The sequence below is a fragment of the Stigmatopora argus genome, chromosome 15, assembly GCF_051989625.1.
Source record: "Stigmatopora argus isolate UIUO_Sarg chromosome 15, RoL_Sarg_1.0, whole genome shotgun sequence".
Lineage (NCBI taxonomy): Eukaryota > Metazoa > Chordata > Actinopteri > Syngnathiformes > Syngnathidae > Stigmatopora > Stigmatopora argus.
In genome coordinates, this window is record NC_135401.1 from 2,725,787 (window position 1) to 2,744,717 (window position 18,931).

Genomic DNA, 18,931 nt, shown 5'->3' on the forward strand with positions numbered 1-18,931 from the left:
GGAATAAAACAGTCCTATCCCCTACAAGAGTAAGGTACATTTAGTAAATTCTTAAAAGATTACAAATGAATTGGTGTTTGACAAACAATGTAAACGTGGCTGTAACTCCAACTGGATGTAAAAAAACTATCATTATTCTTTAATTTGAAGTTAAATTATTGTTTATCTGACGTTTGGGGGGTAAACAGCTCTCTGAAAACGCAGTAAATTAACACAATTTAAAAGCACACACGTCATTCACATATGATTTTTATGGAATGGCACTGAGGCAAAATGGCCGACAAACGACTACGCTGGTGCCCGTTGAATATGTCGTATCTACGGCAGAGCATGGCGTGAGTGTGTTGCACGCATTCCAGTCCGGGTAAAAACAAAGGTTCCGCCACATCGAATAAGTACCGTTCTTTAGTGGATAGATATGCTTCAAAATGAACTTTGGCCTGTAAATTATTATCTATAAATCAAGTCAAAGTCATATATTTCATACATTGACCTCGCTTATTCGTAATAAATCATTAATAGTAGGAGTAGCTAAATTACAACTGAGAACATTTCCATTGTGCAATTTTTTTTTAATAAAATGCAAAAAAATGACTTACCTTTAAATCAAATCTAAAAATGATTATAAAAAAATAACATACAAATGAAAAATCTACGAATGTTTTTATTTAAAAATATATTTACAAAAAAAGTGAATATTCTCATTTTGATTTTTTTTATCACAGAATAAAAAAAAGAAACTTTCAATGCAAAATTTATCCCAAAACAATAACATTTCTACAAAATGAAATAAGTACTTTTGGACCGAATTCCAAATGAGCTAGCCTACCGTCGCCAAATGGCATCCAGTTTCTAATAATGATGCACATTTTGATTAAATTTGCTGTGGAGGTTTTCCAAGTGAAAAAAAGCTCCCAAATGCAAAATTCCATTCTTAAGATTACAGATGATTTTTTACCTTCATTCCAATTTTTGGTTCATCTATCAATAAGGCTCGTGTGTTTGCTAATCACGGAATGACTTGAAGAAACCAACACCAACAGTTAGCTCCAAGTGGTCTTTGGATTTCTGTCCTTCAAGATCCCCTTGACTGAGAACAGTAAAAATGTGCTTTTCCTGAATTTTGGACTCCCAACATGTCCCCTTAGATCAAAACCTGAGTGCAGTGAAGGTGCCTTTTTTCTCGATCCACTAAAGTGCACGTAAAAAAGTAGTTTTTTTTTTTACAGTGTTAAAAATACCATCACTTCCTGTCAGGATTTAAAAAAAAAAAACTCCCAAACATCCATACATACAAACACAGATTGAAATGAAGTGGTTGATAACATTGGCAAAAAGGTACAAAAAAGCACTTTTTCATTAAAAAAAGGCAATTAAGTGCGACATCTCTCACCCAATTTTGTAATAACAAAGAATCATACATCTCCCCCCCAAAAAATCATTTTCCTCATACTAAAAGTGGAGGAAAAAGTCAATAAAGGGCGATAGAGCCTCTTCGACAGTATTATTTTTTTGTAAATCAAAAGAGAAAATAGTTCCAAAACCACTACCTGAACACGCTAAAAAAATGTAGAGATCATGAATAGACAGAACAGATTGGGTGATTGCAAGGGGCGTGGCTAACAGTCTTTGGGAAAAAAAAAAATCAATCCGCAATCTCCAAAGAAAGCGGGTCACCTTACAGCGCCGGCCGGCGTAATCCGAAGCCCCCGCTTTCAGGACAGCCGCAGCAGGCGGAAAACTAGCGGCGCCAGGAAAAGCACGTTGAACCCCACGGCGCCGTAGACCAGGTAGCGGCAGGGAATCTCGGCCCGGGGGCGCCGGAACCGGCGCAGCGTCGCCGCCAGCAGCGACTTGGTCAGCGCCCGGGTGGCCAGCAGCACCGGCACGCCGGCCAGCCAGCGCAACGCGGCGGTGGGCGGGCCCCCGGCGGATGGGCCGTCGGCGGGCAGGAGGCCCAGCAGGCGCTCGGCGCGCGTTCCCAGGGCCACGCCGGCGCCCGAGCCCAGGATCTGCGCCGTGTCGGCCCGCGACGTGCTCCAGCCGTCCAGCTTGGAGGAGAGCAGGCCCAGGGCGGCGTGGACGGCCGCCACCGTCGCCGCCGCGTAGCCGCTGGACGCCACCAGCTCGTCCACGGCGTCCAGCGCCGGCAGCAATAGCGGGAGCATCACCGCGCTGTAGGCCACGCCCACCATCACATCCTGCGGGAAGAAGAATTGGATGAAAATGACCGATTGTTGTATTTTTTCTTCCTTATCGACGACACCCCGCGGTCAAAACGACTTTAACGCCTCCGTCGTAAAAAGGAAGAAGTCTTGCGGTATTTTCCAGGAAGTGAGAAAGCAACAATTTTTGGCTTGATAAGAAAGTCATCATTGAAAAGATTTCTCGCAGGATAAAATGTCTTACCAGAAGCGAGTGCATGCCCACGTAGATGCGGCTGAGGCAGACCAGCAGGCACCAGCACGCCGCCGCCGCCAAGCCCAGCCAAAACGAGTACTGTGGAACACAAACGCCATCTCTTGAAAAATCAACCAACCAAAAATCACTTATATACAATTAACCATTTTTCAAGTGGAAAATAGGTCTCCGTTAGTGTACCTCCTAATTACGTTTTTTATCTTCTCATTTTCCACTAGAGGGCGGCACAGCGGTTAGCGCGTCGGCCTCACAGTGGGAAAACTGGGTTCAAATCCAGGTTGGTCCACTAGTGTGGAGTTTGCATGTTTTCCCCAGGCCTGCATGGGTTTTCCCCGGGTACTCTGGTTTCCTCCCACATTCCAAAAACATGCATGCTAGGCTAATTATACGCTAAATTATCCCTAGCTATGGCTAAATGGTTGTCAGTCTCCTTCTGCCCTGCGATTGGCTGGTCACCAATTCAGGGTGTCCCCCACCTCTGGCCTGAAGTCAGCTGGGATAGGCTCCAGCACCCCCCACTAGTTAGTTTCGGACGAGTTAGCTAGTTCCACATGCTCTTGCTAGCTCTATGTGGCCTTACTTTGCGTTCAATTTGAAATGGAATTTTGAATGAAAATCTCTTCATTTATTTTGGTTTTAATAGGGAGTACAAATGTTTTACTTTGAAGGGAAAATTTTGAGAAAAATTATCGCACGTGCCATTTCTGAGATACTGTATAAATAAAAAGCACATTATTAGGGTTAATATCATAAGGAATTAATTCATCCAGTAATAGTTGTTTTCTTACTGCAAACCAGAAAATAACCAACAAATAGTAAAAGTTACTTTGCCGATATCTACTGGTGATTAAGAGTATAGAAAGTGCCCTTGATTAAGATTTAGAGTTACAAATATGGCTCCTATGTGAGAAAATACGGTAGTCAATGATGAAAAAACGGGTTTGTGGTGGTAGGCCATTTGAAAGGTGATCACTTGATCTCAGCGCCTTTTGTTTTCACTTGTGTGCGGGCAAGTAGGGCGAGTTTGGTTTCCCGTGAGGAGAAAACGCCAAGCTAACATTCCGGCTCTGCTCCGACACGTCCTTTCAGGCGACGTTCGCCGGGAGAACACGGAAGCGGAAACGAGGTAGTGAGCAGCCTAAGGACAAAGTCTGATCATTTACCACCACGACGATGCACACTTTACGAGGTCCAAGTTCACCCGCACGCAGGGTAAATGACCGGGTGCGCTCTGGGTTTCCATGCAAAAGTTGTCAGGATCCGATCCGATCTCAGGACCAAATCGGATACTCCGATAACGGTCATGTGGCGGGGGTGTCCAACTCAGTTTGCTTCGCAGGCCCCATTCATGCCACCTGCATCTCATGAGGGCCAAATCACTTTATTCACCATTATAAAACGTATCATAAAAATCAGCAATTTACCGTATTTTCTCACATATAAGCCGTATTTGTAAGCAAAAAAAAATTATGACTGAATCAAGTCTACTGCTTATTACAGTAGATGTTGGCAAATGAACATGTGCTATTTGTTGGTTATTTCCTGTTTTGCAGTAAGAAGACAACCACTACTGGATGAATTATTAACGTCCTTATGATATTGACCCTAATAATTTGCTTTTGATTCATATAGAAATACCACGTGCAATGATTTTTCTTAAGATTTTCCCTTCAAAGTAACACATTTGTACTCCCTATTAAAACCACAAATATGGAGGTGAATCAGGGGGCGGCTTATACGCGAGAAATTGTGAAATTCGACCATTTGAAGGCAATTTTAAGGGTGCGGCTTATAGGTTTAGATGCGAGAAAATACGATGAGCACTTAACGGAGTGACCATTGACATCCCTAGACTTTTCAACCAATTTGTAGAGGAAGGAAAACATACCTGCCAACGTCCGAAGGTGAGGAAGAAGAGCGCGAAGGGAATGGCAGTGGCGGACATGGCGTGGGTGGAGGGCATACTGTACTCGGAGTCGTACAGGACCTCCACCTTTACGACCGGCGGGGACGCCGGTCGCGACCAGCCCAGGAGGTCTTTGGTGCATTGACCCAAATACATGACCCACACCCACAGCATGATCAACCGTCGGCCCACCGCGGGGTCCGCGTTCCACACCAGGAACGGAAAGAAGCTGAGGTAGAAGAGTTCATTGCCCAGCTCGGTGCCGAAGGTGAACAAGTAGTAAAGAAAGCGATTCTCCACCACGAACTCCTGACCCGCGTCGCCCGTCAGGGAGTTCTTGCGGAGCGGCTTGGTGGTCCTGACCGAGCCGTTGCGATCGATGGAGTCCGATCCCCGTTTCCCGAGCGCGGAGGTCTCCCCGCCGGGAATGATGGCACGTACCCCGCAAATGTGCTGGAAGCGGGCGACGAGATGGGGATCCTGGAGGAAGCGGAAGAGCTGCCCCAGGCTGGGTGGGTTGCGCTTCTCCATTTCGACGGACGCCGACTAGCGAGGTGGGAGTTCCACCTCCAAACACCTGGCTATCGTTAGCATGAGCTAGCTGTGCTAAGCGATGACAAGGGAGGTAAAAAAAAAGAATGGGAAAGGAAGGAAGCTACTGAGTTTAAGGAGTCCCAAGTCCGAGAGAAGCAAGGATGTCATGTGACACACGCCAAAGCGTGAAGGGAACACGCCTCCCCGGATGCCTTCCGGTACCGTTAGGAAGAACCGACTTCGGCAACTTGAGCTCGAGTTTGAGCTCTTTAATTCACATGAACAGAAGTTATCACAACCCAAACGACATTCAAGATATTGATAATGGCGTAGGACAAGTTTTACTAGTGTTATGGAAGCTTTCATTATGTTCCTGTGGGCGTCACCAACTTTAAGGAGAAATGTTCTGATGTTCATGAAGGTGCCAAATACTGGGGCGCTGAAGCGGAGACAGTACCTTATAGATTTTGAAGAGTAGAGTCGGTGGCGTAAGTGATCGGCAGCCATCTTGCGTCGGAAAACGTCCCTGGTTGGCTCTAATGTAGCGGACGGAAAGTTTCCGTTTCGTTTATGACAAATTGTATATGATAAATTACGTAGTTTGAAAATCAATTGAAATGTATAGATATTTCGATGTGTGCTTTAATTCATTGTTATATGTGAGCCCCGACTGAAAAATGCCCGACGAGTGACGACGTCTGTCTCCTTAAACTCACAACATCTAGTCATATTGACCTGATATCCCAACACTGAGAAATAAGTCACCTGACGCAGAGAAACGTCAAAAAAGAACTGTTCAAATAAATCATTGTTTTCACAAAGGCAAATGCTGGGCATTCTTTTTTTTAATTATTATTTGAAAACCTTTAAATTGTGTCATTTTTGTACAACTTACCATGTACTCAAATATACTCTTCTTACCCTTTGGGGGTGAGAGGTCAGGGCCCAACGCTAGCAAACTCTGTTTTCCATATCTCCCTCCTCTAAGCACACCTGAATCAAATGATCAATTATCAATTATGTGATTCAGGTGTATTGGTGGTGACAGGGACCCCCAACGACAAGAGTTGAGCACCCCTAACCTACAACTTTTCTGTGAAGTCAAAGTCTTCATGTTCGACGTGAGCGGGCGACTCTCGGTCATCCTGAACGACGCTGTTGTAGGTGGGCGGTGGGGTCTGCGAGGGCAGGAACCCCCTGAGTCCGTTCCCCCCGAGCCAGAAGGAGCGCCGCTTGTCCGCAACCGAATCGGACGAATCTTCGGCCGGAGCGTTTTTCCGGCTCGGCGGTCGAAAGGTAGACGTGCGGGAATCCGCTTTGCCGTCCGGGGGCGGCTCCGGGGAGGGTCGGCGGTAGACGCCGATGAAGGTGACGCGGTCGGCCTCCGGTTCCTGCTCCGGCAGGACCCGGGAGCGCCGGGATCGGCGGGCTTCGCGACGCCGGGACGCCCAGGTCAGGAGGACGTAGAGCAGCGCGCCCAGGATCAAGCCCGCCAGCGCTGACAAGCAGAAGGCCAGGATCAGGTCGCCTGCCGGAACGGGAAAAGCTTCCGTTGTTTTCACATCTCAACAAGCCAAATGCTGTTTTTGGAAGAATAAAAGCTAATATTTTGTGCCCAAAAAGCCAATCGAACTCGATCTGTGTGTGGATTTCCTCCCTCATACCACAACGCATTATTATTATAATATTTGAAATATTTCATCAAGCATTGCAATTTTACCTGCAGTTATTTTAAAACAGGGACGTCTTATCCAGGTGCCATTTTGTGTGGCCCACATGAGAAAAGTCATACCCCCCTAAATGTACAAAATAAAAACTAGCAATTAAACATGGATAGCAATTTCTAGGTCAACATCTCTGAACAACAATTTGTTTATCAAACTAGATTAATCGAATACTTGATGATTTGCTGAAGAAATACAAAAAAACTGAATGTGGCCCACGTCAGAGACGATAGTTTTCCTCATTTTCTTTCTTTTCCCGCACTAAAACCACATTAATACATTCTATTCCTTTCTAAATCTCAGCCAAAACACTCACTCACCCGCGTGGAAAGATTTGAATATTTCCAAAAGAGGCTGCGTTTGATTGTGCGCCATCGAGAATCTCCCGCCAGCTGCCGACCGTCCACGAAGGGGGTCTCGCTTCCTTCCCCTCTTTTCAAATGTCAATATCTCAATGGACGCCGCCGTCTCGCCCGCTAACTTCGACTCTTCCCCTTCAATCCCCGATTCTTTTTCATCAGAACGGGGACGTGAATGCTAGTCCTCAGAGAGAAAAAGTTGGCGGGAAGTACGCGAGGTATCGGGCCTCTGTGGGGATTTCCTCCCATTGTTGCTCCTTTTCCGCTTTTCCCAAGCTTAAACGAAAAAAAAGGGCTCTCAGAATTTAGACACCAATGTGGTCATCGTTAAAAGCTACAATATCGCTATCGATACGGCCAGTGGCGGAACAAATGTGAATGTGAACCGGGTGTGATGAGTATGAACGGGCACCTGTGGACGAATGGTGGCTAGGGAATCAACCCTTACGACTCCTACAACTGGCCAAATGGTGAATGTAATTTTCTCCAATTTTAAGCCTTATCTGAGATATCTTCACATTTGAATAGTGTTTCTTTTAGACTTGCCCCTCACTCAACCACGCCCCCTTATGCCAGCAAACTGCGCCGCTTGGGGGCCCGGAACCCAGACCCCCACCCTAAACTCCGCCCCCTGGATATGTTACAAGATTATGTAATCGCATCAGCTAGTATACTGAGCGTGCCAATTCTTCATGACGTGTACTTTTCAGGAGCTATTTTCCAACGGATGGTCACCCTACCCAAGATGGCCACCAGTTGCGGAGTTTGCTATAAAAAAAAAGAAAAAAAAAAAGAAAAAACACGGTTGTGTGGCGGACAATCATTGAATTTGAATGAATTCATAACTGGTAGACGTCAAATCCACTTGGCAGCAAATGGATTATACTATCTCCCTACTTCCCACAATTGGCTGGGATTGGCTCCGGCACCCCCTTGTTAAGATAAGCAGAATGGAAATGAATGAATGAATCACAGTAAAGTTAAGTTTGCAAACTTTGCAGGATATATATCTTTTTTTTCTGTATGAAGCGCCTGAAATGACACAAAATCGATCCCAAAATCAGCATTTTCAAAGCATGTGCATAATCTATCTTCCCTTTAAGTTTGCACACGGTCACTCTGTTTTTTTTGGTTGTTTGTCTATTGGTAGAGCGTTTTTTGGAGAAGCGCGGCCGTGTATTTTGTAGTTTCCTCCACCTCCTCTTCTCACTTTTTTCTTTTCCTCCGAGCGACCGCGTTTCCAGGGCAACCCGGCAGGCAACACGCACCCAGTTCCGCCGTGAAACTAAGTTGGCACGAGCCAGTCAGCGGAAAAAGCCCCTGCAAAACACGGTAAGAGAAAACACTTTTTTCGACTTTATACTCCTTTATTTACTTCGCCGTCGTGCTTTTGTCAACGTTTACGCAAAAACTTTGAAGCTCGCCCGCAACTTCTCCTTTAAAAAAAACGGATGCAACTGAGGTTGTCGTCCAACATAGTTCTCTTTTCTATACATCGAGTTGTGCACCTGCCACCATCTTTGTTACCGACAGCATCCCGGGACAGGACGATACCATCGACTGGTTTGGATTTTGTAGGGAACCGGAAGCGCCCGTGACATCGTCGTGTTTGACCTTTTGTGGTTGCCGGCTACTTTGTTTTTTTTTTGCTTAGTCATGAAAATCGTTGCCCCCAAATCCCCTCCTGGGTGGCATCTGTTTTCCACGCCCACCCCCCTCCAACACATTTGGATCGATCCGGCGGGATCGATCTTTACGCTTTTTGCTGATCTATTGGTTTTAAGTGTGTGAGGGGGGTTGCCAGATGGAGAAGTCAGCCTCCAGTTGAATTTTAAAAAGCAGAATAAGCTCGAAATATATCGTAATTATCAAATTATACAATTACTTTCTAATTTATATTCATGTTTAACGAGTTACACATTTGTTAGAACTAAAAAGTGTGTATTTATGTCGAAGAGCTGTGGTCGTACTGTTGGGTATAGAATTTGTACTTATATTAAAGTTAAGTTAATAATCTGACTCCAATTTGTAACCTTACCCGACTTTCACTCATTCCAACAATTTGCGCGCTCGTTCTGCGATATAGAGATATCAGGAAGCCGACATTCTCACACACAGGTGGATTTATTTCTATCATACAAATCTCAAGACATAAATTTGTGGCTCAGGGGCCCTCTCAGCCTGTCCAAGCAGACGCATGTTGCCACCAGTCGTCGTCGTCGTTCTCTCTCCTTCTCCGAGCCGCCCACAAACTTAGTTATAGTCCACAATATGCAAATGACACAACAACGCAGGCCTCCTGGCCACTGGTCCTTCTTTCTTGAAGATTCTCGCGGTTCCCGCCCAGTTTGTACTTTTCCGCTTCCAGCAACTGCCTTCGTCTTATTGGTACCTGCACACAGTGAAATCTTGCAACCCCCCACACATCTGCAATCTATTGAGTCCTACTCCCACATCCTCTGCTTGTGACCTTCGCATTCCACTCAACATTCTGCCTTGTTCATATGCTCAGCACTTTACAATCTCACACACAGAATGCAGCAATATCTAATGAAACACCTTAAGGTTTTAAACTATTATTCCTTCATTCCCTCTCATGACCTCAGACTACTGAGGTCATCACTCAAATACCTTGTTTATTGTTAGACACGAGCTAAAATCAATGACCATAAGCTAAAAATCAGTAAATAATTAAAAAATCAGTAGAAAACTAAAAATCAGTATAAGATTTCATTCTAGTAAAAAATCAGTAAAAAATTAATTCTCGTAAAAATCAGTAAAAAATTAACTCTGGTCATTTTGTTACTCCGCGTGCGCAGACCCTCCAATGCCCCGGCAAGACGACCGTCAGGAGACGCATTGTTGGGTCTCCATGTCCAATGCTGTCACACTTAATTGTCATGATCAGCGTTACTATGGCGCACTTACCTGAGGCATTGGAGGAAAGCCTATCGTACTACACTTTCTCTTCACACCACATCCAAACATCAGCATGAGCGAGAGGGATTCCTGCTGCAAAGACACATTTTCATTACACCATGACTCCTGGATTTTTCCAATCCCAGGGCCAGTCCCATTTAAATTTAGGCAGGTGAAATTTTGTTGTGCAACATTGGTGTCAAAAATGGGCTTTCTCTTTTCCATTAACAAATCAAGCCATTGTTGAGTCCAGTTCAAAATTGTCACCCAAACGTTCACCTGTGTCGATTGTTTACACTTCAGATTTAGCAGTAATTGTTGTGTCTGTGTCAGCGTCTTACCACCATCTCGCTCTGCTTCATACCATACCGTTCCATTCCAGGAATGATACACCATCACTTGTTCTCCTTTCACTCCATTCCTTCCGTCATCCTGCACCATCAACATAGTCCACACAAAGCACACGCCAGCAAGCAAAATAGTCAATAATGTTAAACATTTGCGTCTTTGTTCAGACACTTTTGAGTCCAATTTTGAGTCCAACTTTGATCCAATTCTTGCCATCGTCACATTCCCTCTCTTGACCCGCCCGTCCGGGCGGTCAACCTTTAAGCTCACCATTGGCGGGCACAAAGTCTGGGGCCGGGCGCAACTGTGAGTGATGGTACCACTTTTGTCCTTTAGTTTCCAATTAAAACTCATTACTTTTAAAATGCATATTAACCAAGTCCCAATTCATTCAATAATGTGTATCGCGTTGCATAGTAAACTCAGTTGTCTGAAATTCCAAATATCCCAGTGTAGTAGTCTTTTTATCCAATGTAACATTCTATTGTCTTTGGAGTTTGCCAATCATCTCCTATAAAACTTTCTTAATCAATCTTTTCCAATATTCAGGCATAAAATTAAAATCCAGTTATATTTCTATCCATTCTCTTTCTCTCTAATTGTTTACTTTAAAAATCTGTAAGAAGGTTTGGTCTCAATTGAAACGCTTTCACCCTTTTTTTTTTTTTTTTTTTATGGAGACAAAAAACCAATATAAAAGTTCTTTCCAATCAATATTGGAGTACTTGCCATTACGTCTGATTACGTCAAAAAGTTTATCTTACCTGTCTCCTCAATCGTTTCAACTAAGAGAACCTTCTTACATTGCATCAGGTGGATCTTGCACGGACACTCTTATCCTGGGTTGCTCACGCGTGCTCTCCATGATTCCTGTTAAGAAACACCATCTCCCTTCGCCAACCCAAAATTAATGCGTTTCTTTAACGTTTTTTCTTTTATGCAGACATATGATTAGCCTCATCCTCCTGTTCCAATCGTGTAGTGAATAATGGCATCTGGTACATTCCACCAAATTGGATTTCCATATTTTTCCGGAACTAAACATGGAAACTCTTGTCAATACAGTCAATGTTTCTATTAACACAATTTGGATGCCATCATCACTATAAATCAATAGTACTTTGGAATTTCATATCATGCACTGCCTTTGTTTTTTCCAGTGCTCCCAAATTTCGCATAGCAGATTTGTTTCTCCACTTCAAATTTCACATTTGGAGTACTGCTGCTTTTTCATTAAAAATTTCCTTGGACGAAATATTTTTCCATAATTTGTCGTTGCCATCCGTGAAACGGCTTATTGGCGAATTCTGAAATCGATTCCAATTTGCTAAATCATTTTCCACCTTGATACCTAACCGATTGATCATATCTCGGTGGTCGGCCAATCAAAAACACAAAAAGACAAACAAAACCATTCACGCTCACACTCATTTTCAGACATCAGTGGTCTGCAAATTTTTTCTATCACTGGTGAAGAGCGCCATCCCACGTCTGGGCTTCTTGGCAGCTTACCTCCATTTTGCTGTCCTATCAGCCTAATCATTCTCAAAAGAAATAGGTTAACGTCATTTGGTTGACATCAACTGTTCGATGCTAATGCAATCCGAGATATTCTCATAGTCATTCATTCTTACGACTCACGCTAAAGCATATTTCATCTGCTGATGGGCAAAACAAGATACATATCCCGTGCACTGAATATGTATGATTCTTTAATCCATCTCAGAGAAATCATGCCTATCCTAAATTAATTATTTTCTCTAAATTAACCTAATAATTTGGATAAATGCCATTTCTGCATTGTCTTCACGTTTGATATCATTAATAATTTGGATGATTCCTAATCCTTAAGTCTAAATCGCAAATCCCTCTCTTTTTTTTAAAATAGCTAAATTGCACTTGTTGAATTGCTATTCTGCTCCAAGCTTGTGTTTATTTAATATAAGAACCATTTTTGTAGCTCACTCTTACCCCAATTAAAATTTTGAGAAACTAACCTTCCACTTAGCCATTTCCTAATTATAAATTTCCATGTCTAATAGAGGACCCATAATTTGTCACTAATATATCCCCATACTGTCAACTATCTCGCTCTCTCCATTTCTCCATCTCTCCCTGTTTGCGCAGAGGGAGGGGGCCTTGGGCTGGGCTGGTGGGGCCTCTCCTTCTCCCCCAGCTCTAGGTGATAAAAAACAGCTATGGGCGGCCCCCCTCTCTTTTTATCTTTGGGTGAGGGGTGTTCGCATCTGTGAAGGGGGTGCTGGTCGTGACCAGAGGACCGAGCCGGCGAGCCCCATGACCAGGAAACAGAGCCAAAGCATTCTTTCAACTGCCAGGGTGTTCCGGAACCTTCTGAAAACAGCAAAACAATGTCCAATTAAAATCATCCATAGGTTAATGGTACAGCCCGAGCGAGTCAATGAATGATTTCCACCGGTGATATACGGACAAGTCCCCCCAGTGGCCGAAGTTTCAGGCTCAAAACGTGACCTATAGATTGTCCCCCATTGTCCACATGTTCATGTTGGTTGTGATCACGGAATAAAGTCACTTTGCGGCCATTCTTCCCATCAAATTCTCCGCCCTGGTAATATTGTCCAGGTGACTGGGCCGGCTGCTGTGGGCCGCCATGGTCCGCCAGTGCCTTGTCCTCCTCCGCGCGTAGGCCGCTGTTGCTGTAATGGGCCATACTGCTGTGCTTGGGTTGCCGTGGGAACGGTTGTTGTGGTTGCTGCTGTTGGCTGGGACAATCATGTGCCCGTGTCTCATACCGCCATATATAAAACAGTTGCCTTGCCTTGTTGGCCTTCTCATGAGTACCTTCTTCCCCGGCCACCAGAGAAAACCACGCCCATGACCACAGTGTCCACCACTTAACCGACCAGATCGTGCCGCACCATAGCTTGGAATATCTGGACGGATTGCTCTCTCTTCTCCTGTTTAGAATTTACATAGGTTCTGGAAGACCCTTGACAATAGCCGCTCATTCGTACCTGCTGTCTCATGTTAAGCGCGCCGCTCCGTCCACCAATCCAGGCCAAAAACCTCCCCCGCCCTGAACTTTCTACCCTCACCAGAGGGGGGGGGGGTTAGTGCCACATCTCTAAGAAGGATCATATATCACGCCTCCTCCCTGAGAGCAAAGGGGAAAGGTGCCTCCCCCCGCCTGCACCAGGCCATGCTTCCAACTGCTCATCTTTCATTTCACTCCTTCTTCCATTTTTTTAAATTCTGCCCTAGCTGTGACGTCAGTTCTTTTTTCATTTTTTTTTCTTTTCTTTTTTCTCAATGCTACGGACAAACGCTTTTGACCCGTACATGTAAATTTCCTTTCAACGTACAAAATTATTTCTCCAACTCCCTTTCAAAACGCACACACGCACACACGCGCTTCTCTCCCAAGCCCTCTCTCAACACTCCTTTTTCTCCTTCAGCTCATTTACAAAAATCCTTTCTATTCACTTACAAAACTCTTTTCTTCATGCTTTACCAAAATCTTTTCTATTCATAATTCCCTTTCTATGTTCAAACCTTCCTCACACCTTCACAACCCTTCACCAGATCTTCTACATCCTTCAAATTGGGACAGAAACCATGCCTCTCGACCCATTTCGGCAGACAAAGGCAACCCCCCACATTACGCATCCGCACATACACACACATCCTCTCCAAACTCCATTCTGCATTCCATTCGTCTACTTGGACAACCTGAGAGAAACCCAAGACCACTATCAGACCTCCCATCATCGCCATCTTGAAATCCATTCTGGAAATCCACCCGTGCGTGTCCCAAACACTTTTTATGCAGAACAATTTTAGTTTTAATTTTAGTTTTCACACACACCGCTTCCACTTTGATACGTAAATCCCAGATTTTACACCGTATCGAGCCACGAGTAGTTCCACATTATTGTAGTAGGTAAATCCCAGATTTTACACCCTACTAATGGAACTACTCTTAGTAGGTAAATCCCAGATTTTACACCCTACTAACGTCCACACTTACACTTTGAAGCCACCATGGACTACTCTACGTAGGTAAATCCCAGATTTTACACCCTACTGTCCATCCTTATACATTTAAGACGTGCCGGTCCTCCTTCCTCTATATAATTTGGCATTTGTCAATATGCAGAATTTGAAAAGGAATCTGCTTACCTTGTTTCACTGTGCACCCAAGAGGAAAGACGGTCGGACGCGTGTGGCTCCTTTCTCAGGTCGTCACCTGGTGTGAACGTGGGTCCCAGACCCTGAATCCCAGATTCTTAGTGGCCCTACTATCTCAATCGCATCACGTCGGGGTCACCATAAATTGTTGGGTATAGAATTTGTACTTATATTAAAGTTAAGTTAATAATCTGACTCCAATTTGTAACCTTACCCGACTTTCACTCATTCCAACAATTTGCGCGCTCGTTCTGCGATATAGAGATATCAGGAAGCCGACATTCTCACACACAGGTGGATTTATTTCTATCATACAAATCTCAAGACATAAATTTGTGGCTCAGGGGCCCTCTCAGCCTGTCCAAGCAGACGCATGTTGCCACCAGTCGTCGTCGTCGTTCTCTCTCCTTCTCCGAGCCGCCCACAAACTTAGTTATAGTCCACAATATGCAAATGACACAACAACGCAGGCCTCCTGGCCACTGGTCCTTCTTTCTTGAAGATTCTCGCGGTTCCCGCCCAGTTTGTACTTTTCCGCTTCCAGCAACTGCCTTCGTCTTATTGGTACCTGCACACAGTGAAATCTTGCAACCCCCCACACATCTGCAATCTATTGAGTCCTACTCCCACATCCTCTGCTTGTGACCTTCGCATTCCACTCAACATTCTGCCTTGTTCATATGCTCAGCACTTTACAATCTCACACACAGAATGCAGCAATATCTAATGAAACACCTTAAGGTTTTAAACTATTATTCCTTCAGTACCCTCAAAACTTTTGGTGAGCTCAGGTAAGCAAGGCCCGTTTTTGATTAAATTCAATTTCAATGCTTTAATATGTTATTTTAAGAAAGTATGTATTGTTAGAGAATTGATAAAACACTTCTAGAAGTGTTGGAATATAATTTTAGGGGTTTTACTGTCGTGTTTGTGTAAATGTTATGCCAATTAGCGGTTAGGACGAGTTTCGCGCTAAAAGTGGGTGGCTAATCGCTATGCTAGCAGATAGTATAAGTATACATTGTAAAAGTACTTCTAGAAGTGATGGAATATTATTTTAGTGGTTTTACTGTCGTGTTTGTGTAAATATTATGCCAAATAGCGGTTAGGACGAGTTTCGCGCTAAAAGTGGGTGGCTAATCGCTATGCTAGCAGCTAGTGTAAGTTTACATTGTAAAAGCAGTATAAACATGTAAATAGCTCATTCAAAAGTTCAATTTGTGTATTACTACAGATTGTGAAACGCATTTGTTTGATAAAAATATGGTTGGTTGTCCATATATATATATATTGTTGGTTTACACTCAGTTGTTTTGGTTGTACTGTACTTGGTGGAAATGAGTTTTTCTTTGAACATAATTTTGTTGAGTTTGAAGATACACTAAGATATTTTGTATTCACATTTACTTCTCTTTTTGATAGTGGAATTTTGGTGCCAATACATGTGCAGCTCAAAATAAATGTTATTTCAAGTATTTAAACTCCTAAATTTAAGCTCCTAAATTTGACATCTGAATTAATCAAAGTAATTGATGGATAGATAAGTTGATTACTTAACTAAGTAATAGCTGGAGCCTGATCAATAACAAACAATGAAAATATCATCAAATATTCCAAGAAGTTTCAATTAAATCTACATTTCCTAGACCATCGCAGCCGTTGGACGCCGGCTGTAAGCGGAGCACCGGCGCCCCCGCGGGTGCGCACCATGGCCTCTCCGAGGCGTCGCGTGGCAGGATGTGCGGACATTGTTGGCGTGATGCAAAAACTGCAGGGTGAGTTTGTCTACATTACGGCTGATTGTAAACATGTCATAAAAATGCTAAAATAAGTTTAAAAAAAACCACATGGTGGCTGACGTTAACCCTGCATGAGACAAGTGGCTATTTTTGTCAATTTAAAAAGCTTACATTTCATATTATTAATTAACAATCCCATTTCTGAACTCACATGAGTCATTTTTGGGCCAGTTCCCATCTTTATTGGGTCATTTCCTGTGATTAGAAGGCATTTGGGGCATTTTTGTGTCAGATTTTGTTGATTTTGGGTCACATGGTGTGAATTTTGGGCCACCTTGGTGTCACTTCCTGATTATCAGATTGCTTCTTGATAACTTTGGGTTTTTTCTGGGTTATTTCCTATTGATTTGTTTAATTTACAAAGCAAAAACACCCCAAACCCAAATCAACTGGCCCATAATACCACTCTTCAGAGACCATTTATTTTCATAGTATTTCAATGAGTGCCCTATTTAGCATTTGTATCCAAAGCACTAATAATAGAAAACAGCAGCTGTTATTTTTAGCATAAAAGCTTTTAGCTCTTCACTGGTCTTGCAAGAATATAAAGGAGTGTTTTTTTCATGTGCCCAAAGAATATAAAAGACTGAAATTCTGGCTTGTCCAGGCATCCCTCGTTGTCTTGTCAATTTCTGTGGTTTAATGAACTTTATATTATTATATTATTCCCCTGTTTTCTTTCATCTGGATTGTTTACAATGGGGACATCCCAAGAATTGGTTCAACACAATTTTTTTTGCATTTTTGAAAAGTTTTCTGGAGTGAGACGACACCCTTTCTTTAGTCTAATCCCTACAATTTTCCCACGCGTGAGTCCACTTTCCCTAAATTGAATTAATCTGGAGAGATTGGCTCGCATCTCCTGAAGTGATGCGCTTTGCTAGTGCGCGTATCAGTCACGGAGGATTTGGCCAGGCAAAAAGAGCCGCTCAGCCAGTCAGATCACGTGCCACCCCCCCAAGCGCCCCCCTCCCTCACCGCGGATTGGCCGGCCTCCGACGGCGTCGTGACGACGGCGACGGGGGTTTTCCGCGCGCATCCGCGGCTCCCGAGGATGGCGACGTCACGGCCGAGTCGGACCGTAAATCGGCCGTCCGGGCGACTGTCGCCGCGCGTGTGATACGGGGGGAGGAGCGGGCTGGGGGCCGCGTTCATCCCGGACGGCGCTTTTCCACAGCCGCCGCGCCGTGGCCGCCGTTCCTCCCGCGCATGGATCTTTGGAATGGCCGTCCACAAGGACGCGGGCGCTAGGAAAACCTCCTTGAATCTGGTCACGGGATTCTTTCAATATCTGCGGGGTGAGTGCCCCCCAACCACCGACGTCCGCCGAGCGTGACCGCCGCATCCGCGCAGGATGGCCGAAGCTGCCGCATAATGCACGAGGGGCCCGCCCGCCACTCGGAATAATAATAGACGCGCCGCCGGCCGCCGCTAGTCTCTCGGCGTGACCTCTTTTGAAGATGCACGGAACGCTCGCCGCCCCCGGCGGCTAATTAACCTTGCGACGCAGACAGACGGACGGGAGAGGGCCGTCCGTCGGCGCCGTCGTCGCGGATAAAGCTGCGTCACCATGAAAACGGCTCCGGCGAAACGTACTGCCGGCCGGCGGATGCTTCCGCGGCAGAGTAGGCTGCGCTAAAGTTCTTAAGAATTCCAAATTCGACTAGCGTTCGCGACTCGGAATCTCGGCTTTTTTTCGGGGGTTCTGGAAGTGCTTCATTGACAAAAAAACAACAATATTCCTAAATGTAAAGAAGAGGAGAAAAAGAGTGCATTTACTAGACGGCAGACCAAACAGCGACCGGTCGGTTTCTACAATTCCGGATGGGTCGCGGTGAAAAATGATGCCATTCGATCTGAGGCTAACGGATAAAACCGCTGACTCACCGCACGCTTTCTTTGCACAGGTGCGAACGCCGTCAACTGCTGCGGCTCATCCATATTTTTCCGCTTGGACATTGTGACGGTTCAGTTTTGGAAAAAAAACAACAACCAAACCAATAGACTTTCTCGCTTTGGTCATCCCACTCCAACGCGTTAAAATACAGTGACGTGCTTCCGTCACAAAGGCGCTTTGTTGTCGTCCTTGCTAGGCCTAGAATGGACAGAGTCAACAGACGAGACTTCGTCAAACCTCGGCGTGTCCTCCACATCATTTAATCACTCTCAAGCGCGCCTCAGCAAGTTTATCGACTAAATAAGTAATGAGCTCTCTTCCCGTTTCCGTTCTTTAGTCCAAACAAGTGCGTGTGCATTTCATTTTTTTGCTCCCTGCAGTTAAAACGATGCTTGCAAATGCCCCAAAAATCAGTAGAAAGCCATCAATGAACTCAGAAATTCCCCCGGCGTTTGCGTTCATGGTGGTCAACCATGGCCTTTCTGATCTGTTTGCAGATGAGCAAGAAGCTGTGCAGAAGAGAACCTTCACCAAATGGATCAACTCTCACTTGGCCAAGGTAAGGATAGACGGACTCCAAATCTTATTGACGCTTAGCATAGCTTCATGCGGGTCGACAAGTGGTCCGTTTATTTTGCTTGGTTCGACCTGACGTCTTAGCTCTCGTTACAAAAGTATCATTTGTATTAAAGCTTGAACTAATAAACGTGTGACGTAGCGCTTTGGTAACTTGGCCAAGTACTTTCGTGCGCATATGTAGCGCCAATTTTTAAAGGGAGGGGCTGACGCAGATGGAGAACAACGGGGCCAGGACATTTCCCAGCAGGCTGTCAATAGAGCAAAACAGTGATGCCGGT

General features: G+C 44.6%; 3 protein-coding genes across 3 annotated transcripts in view; 1 reads left to right on the plus strand and 2 right to left on the minus strand.

The window, feature by feature from the left end:
* Positions 1 to 644: 644 nt before the first annotated feature.
* Positions 645 to 5,128, minus strand: LOC144089557 (sphingosine-1-phosphate phosphatase 1-like). Its single transcript, XM_077620531.1, has 3 exons — positions 4,310 to 5,128; positions 2,410 to 2,499; positions 645 to 2,201 (listed from the first exon to the last, which is right to left on the minus strand). Exons 1-3 carry the CDS (start codon positions 4,856 to 4,858, stop codon positions 1,716 to 1,718), a joined length of 1,125 nt encoding a protein of 374 aa, XP_077476657.1. The 5' UTR covers positions 4,859 to 5,128; the 3' UTR covers positions 645 to 1,715.
* Positions 5,129 to 5,698: 570 nt separating this feature from the next.
* On the minus strand, positions 5,699 to 7,377 carry LOC144089558 (myc target protein 1 homolog). The gene is made up of 3 exons (XM_077620532.1): positions 6,906 to 7,377; positions 5,948 to 6,389; positions 5,699 to 5,854 (listed from the first exon to the last, which is right to left on the minus strand). Exons 1-3 carry the CDS (start codon positions 6,958 to 6,960, stop codon positions 5,845 to 5,847), a joined length of 507 nt encoding a protein of 168 aa, XP_077476658.1. The 5' UTR covers positions 6,961 to 7,377; the 3' UTR covers positions 5,699 to 5,844.
* Positions 7,378 to 17,157: 9,780 nt separating this feature from the next.
* The window catches only part of syne1b (spectrin repeat containing, nuclear envelope 1b), a 51,224-nt gene continuing 49,450 nt past the window's right edge, over positions 17,158 to 18,931 (plus strand). The window contains exons 1-2 of the mRNA XM_077620530.1: positions 17,158 to 17,475; positions 18,572 to 18,633. Coding sequence (XP_077476656.1) covers positions 17,400 to 17,475; positions 18,572 to 18,633 — 138 coding nt within the window. The 5' untranslated portion in view covers positions 17,158 to 17,399. The remainder of the gene's footprint in view (positions 17,476 to 18,571; positions 18,634 to 18,931) is intronic.

Excerpts from the sequence above, each read along its gene's own strand:
- LOC144089558 (XM_077620532.1), bottom strand. The coding sequence starts at position 6,960 with ATGGCGCACAATCAAACGCAGCCTCTTTTGGAAATATTCAAATCTTTC. Across the intron at positions 6,390-6,905 it reads ATTCAAATCTTTCCACGCGG|GCGACCTGATCCTGGCCTTC; the intron begins GTGAGTGAGTGT and ends CCGTTCCGGCAG.
- LOC144089557 (XM_077620531.1), bottom strand. The coding sequence starts at position 4,858 with ATGGAGAAGCGCAACCCACCCAGCCTGGGGCAGCTCTTCCGCTTCCTC. Across the intron at positions 2,500-4,309 it reads TCACCTTCGGACGTTGGCAG|TACTCGTTTTGGCTGGGCTT; the intron begins GTATGTTTTCCT and ends TGTGTTCCACAG. Across the intron at positions 2,202-2,409 it reads TGGGCATGCACTCGCTTCTG|GATGTGATGGTGGGCGTGGC; the intron begins GTAAGACATTTT and ends TTCTTCCCGCAG.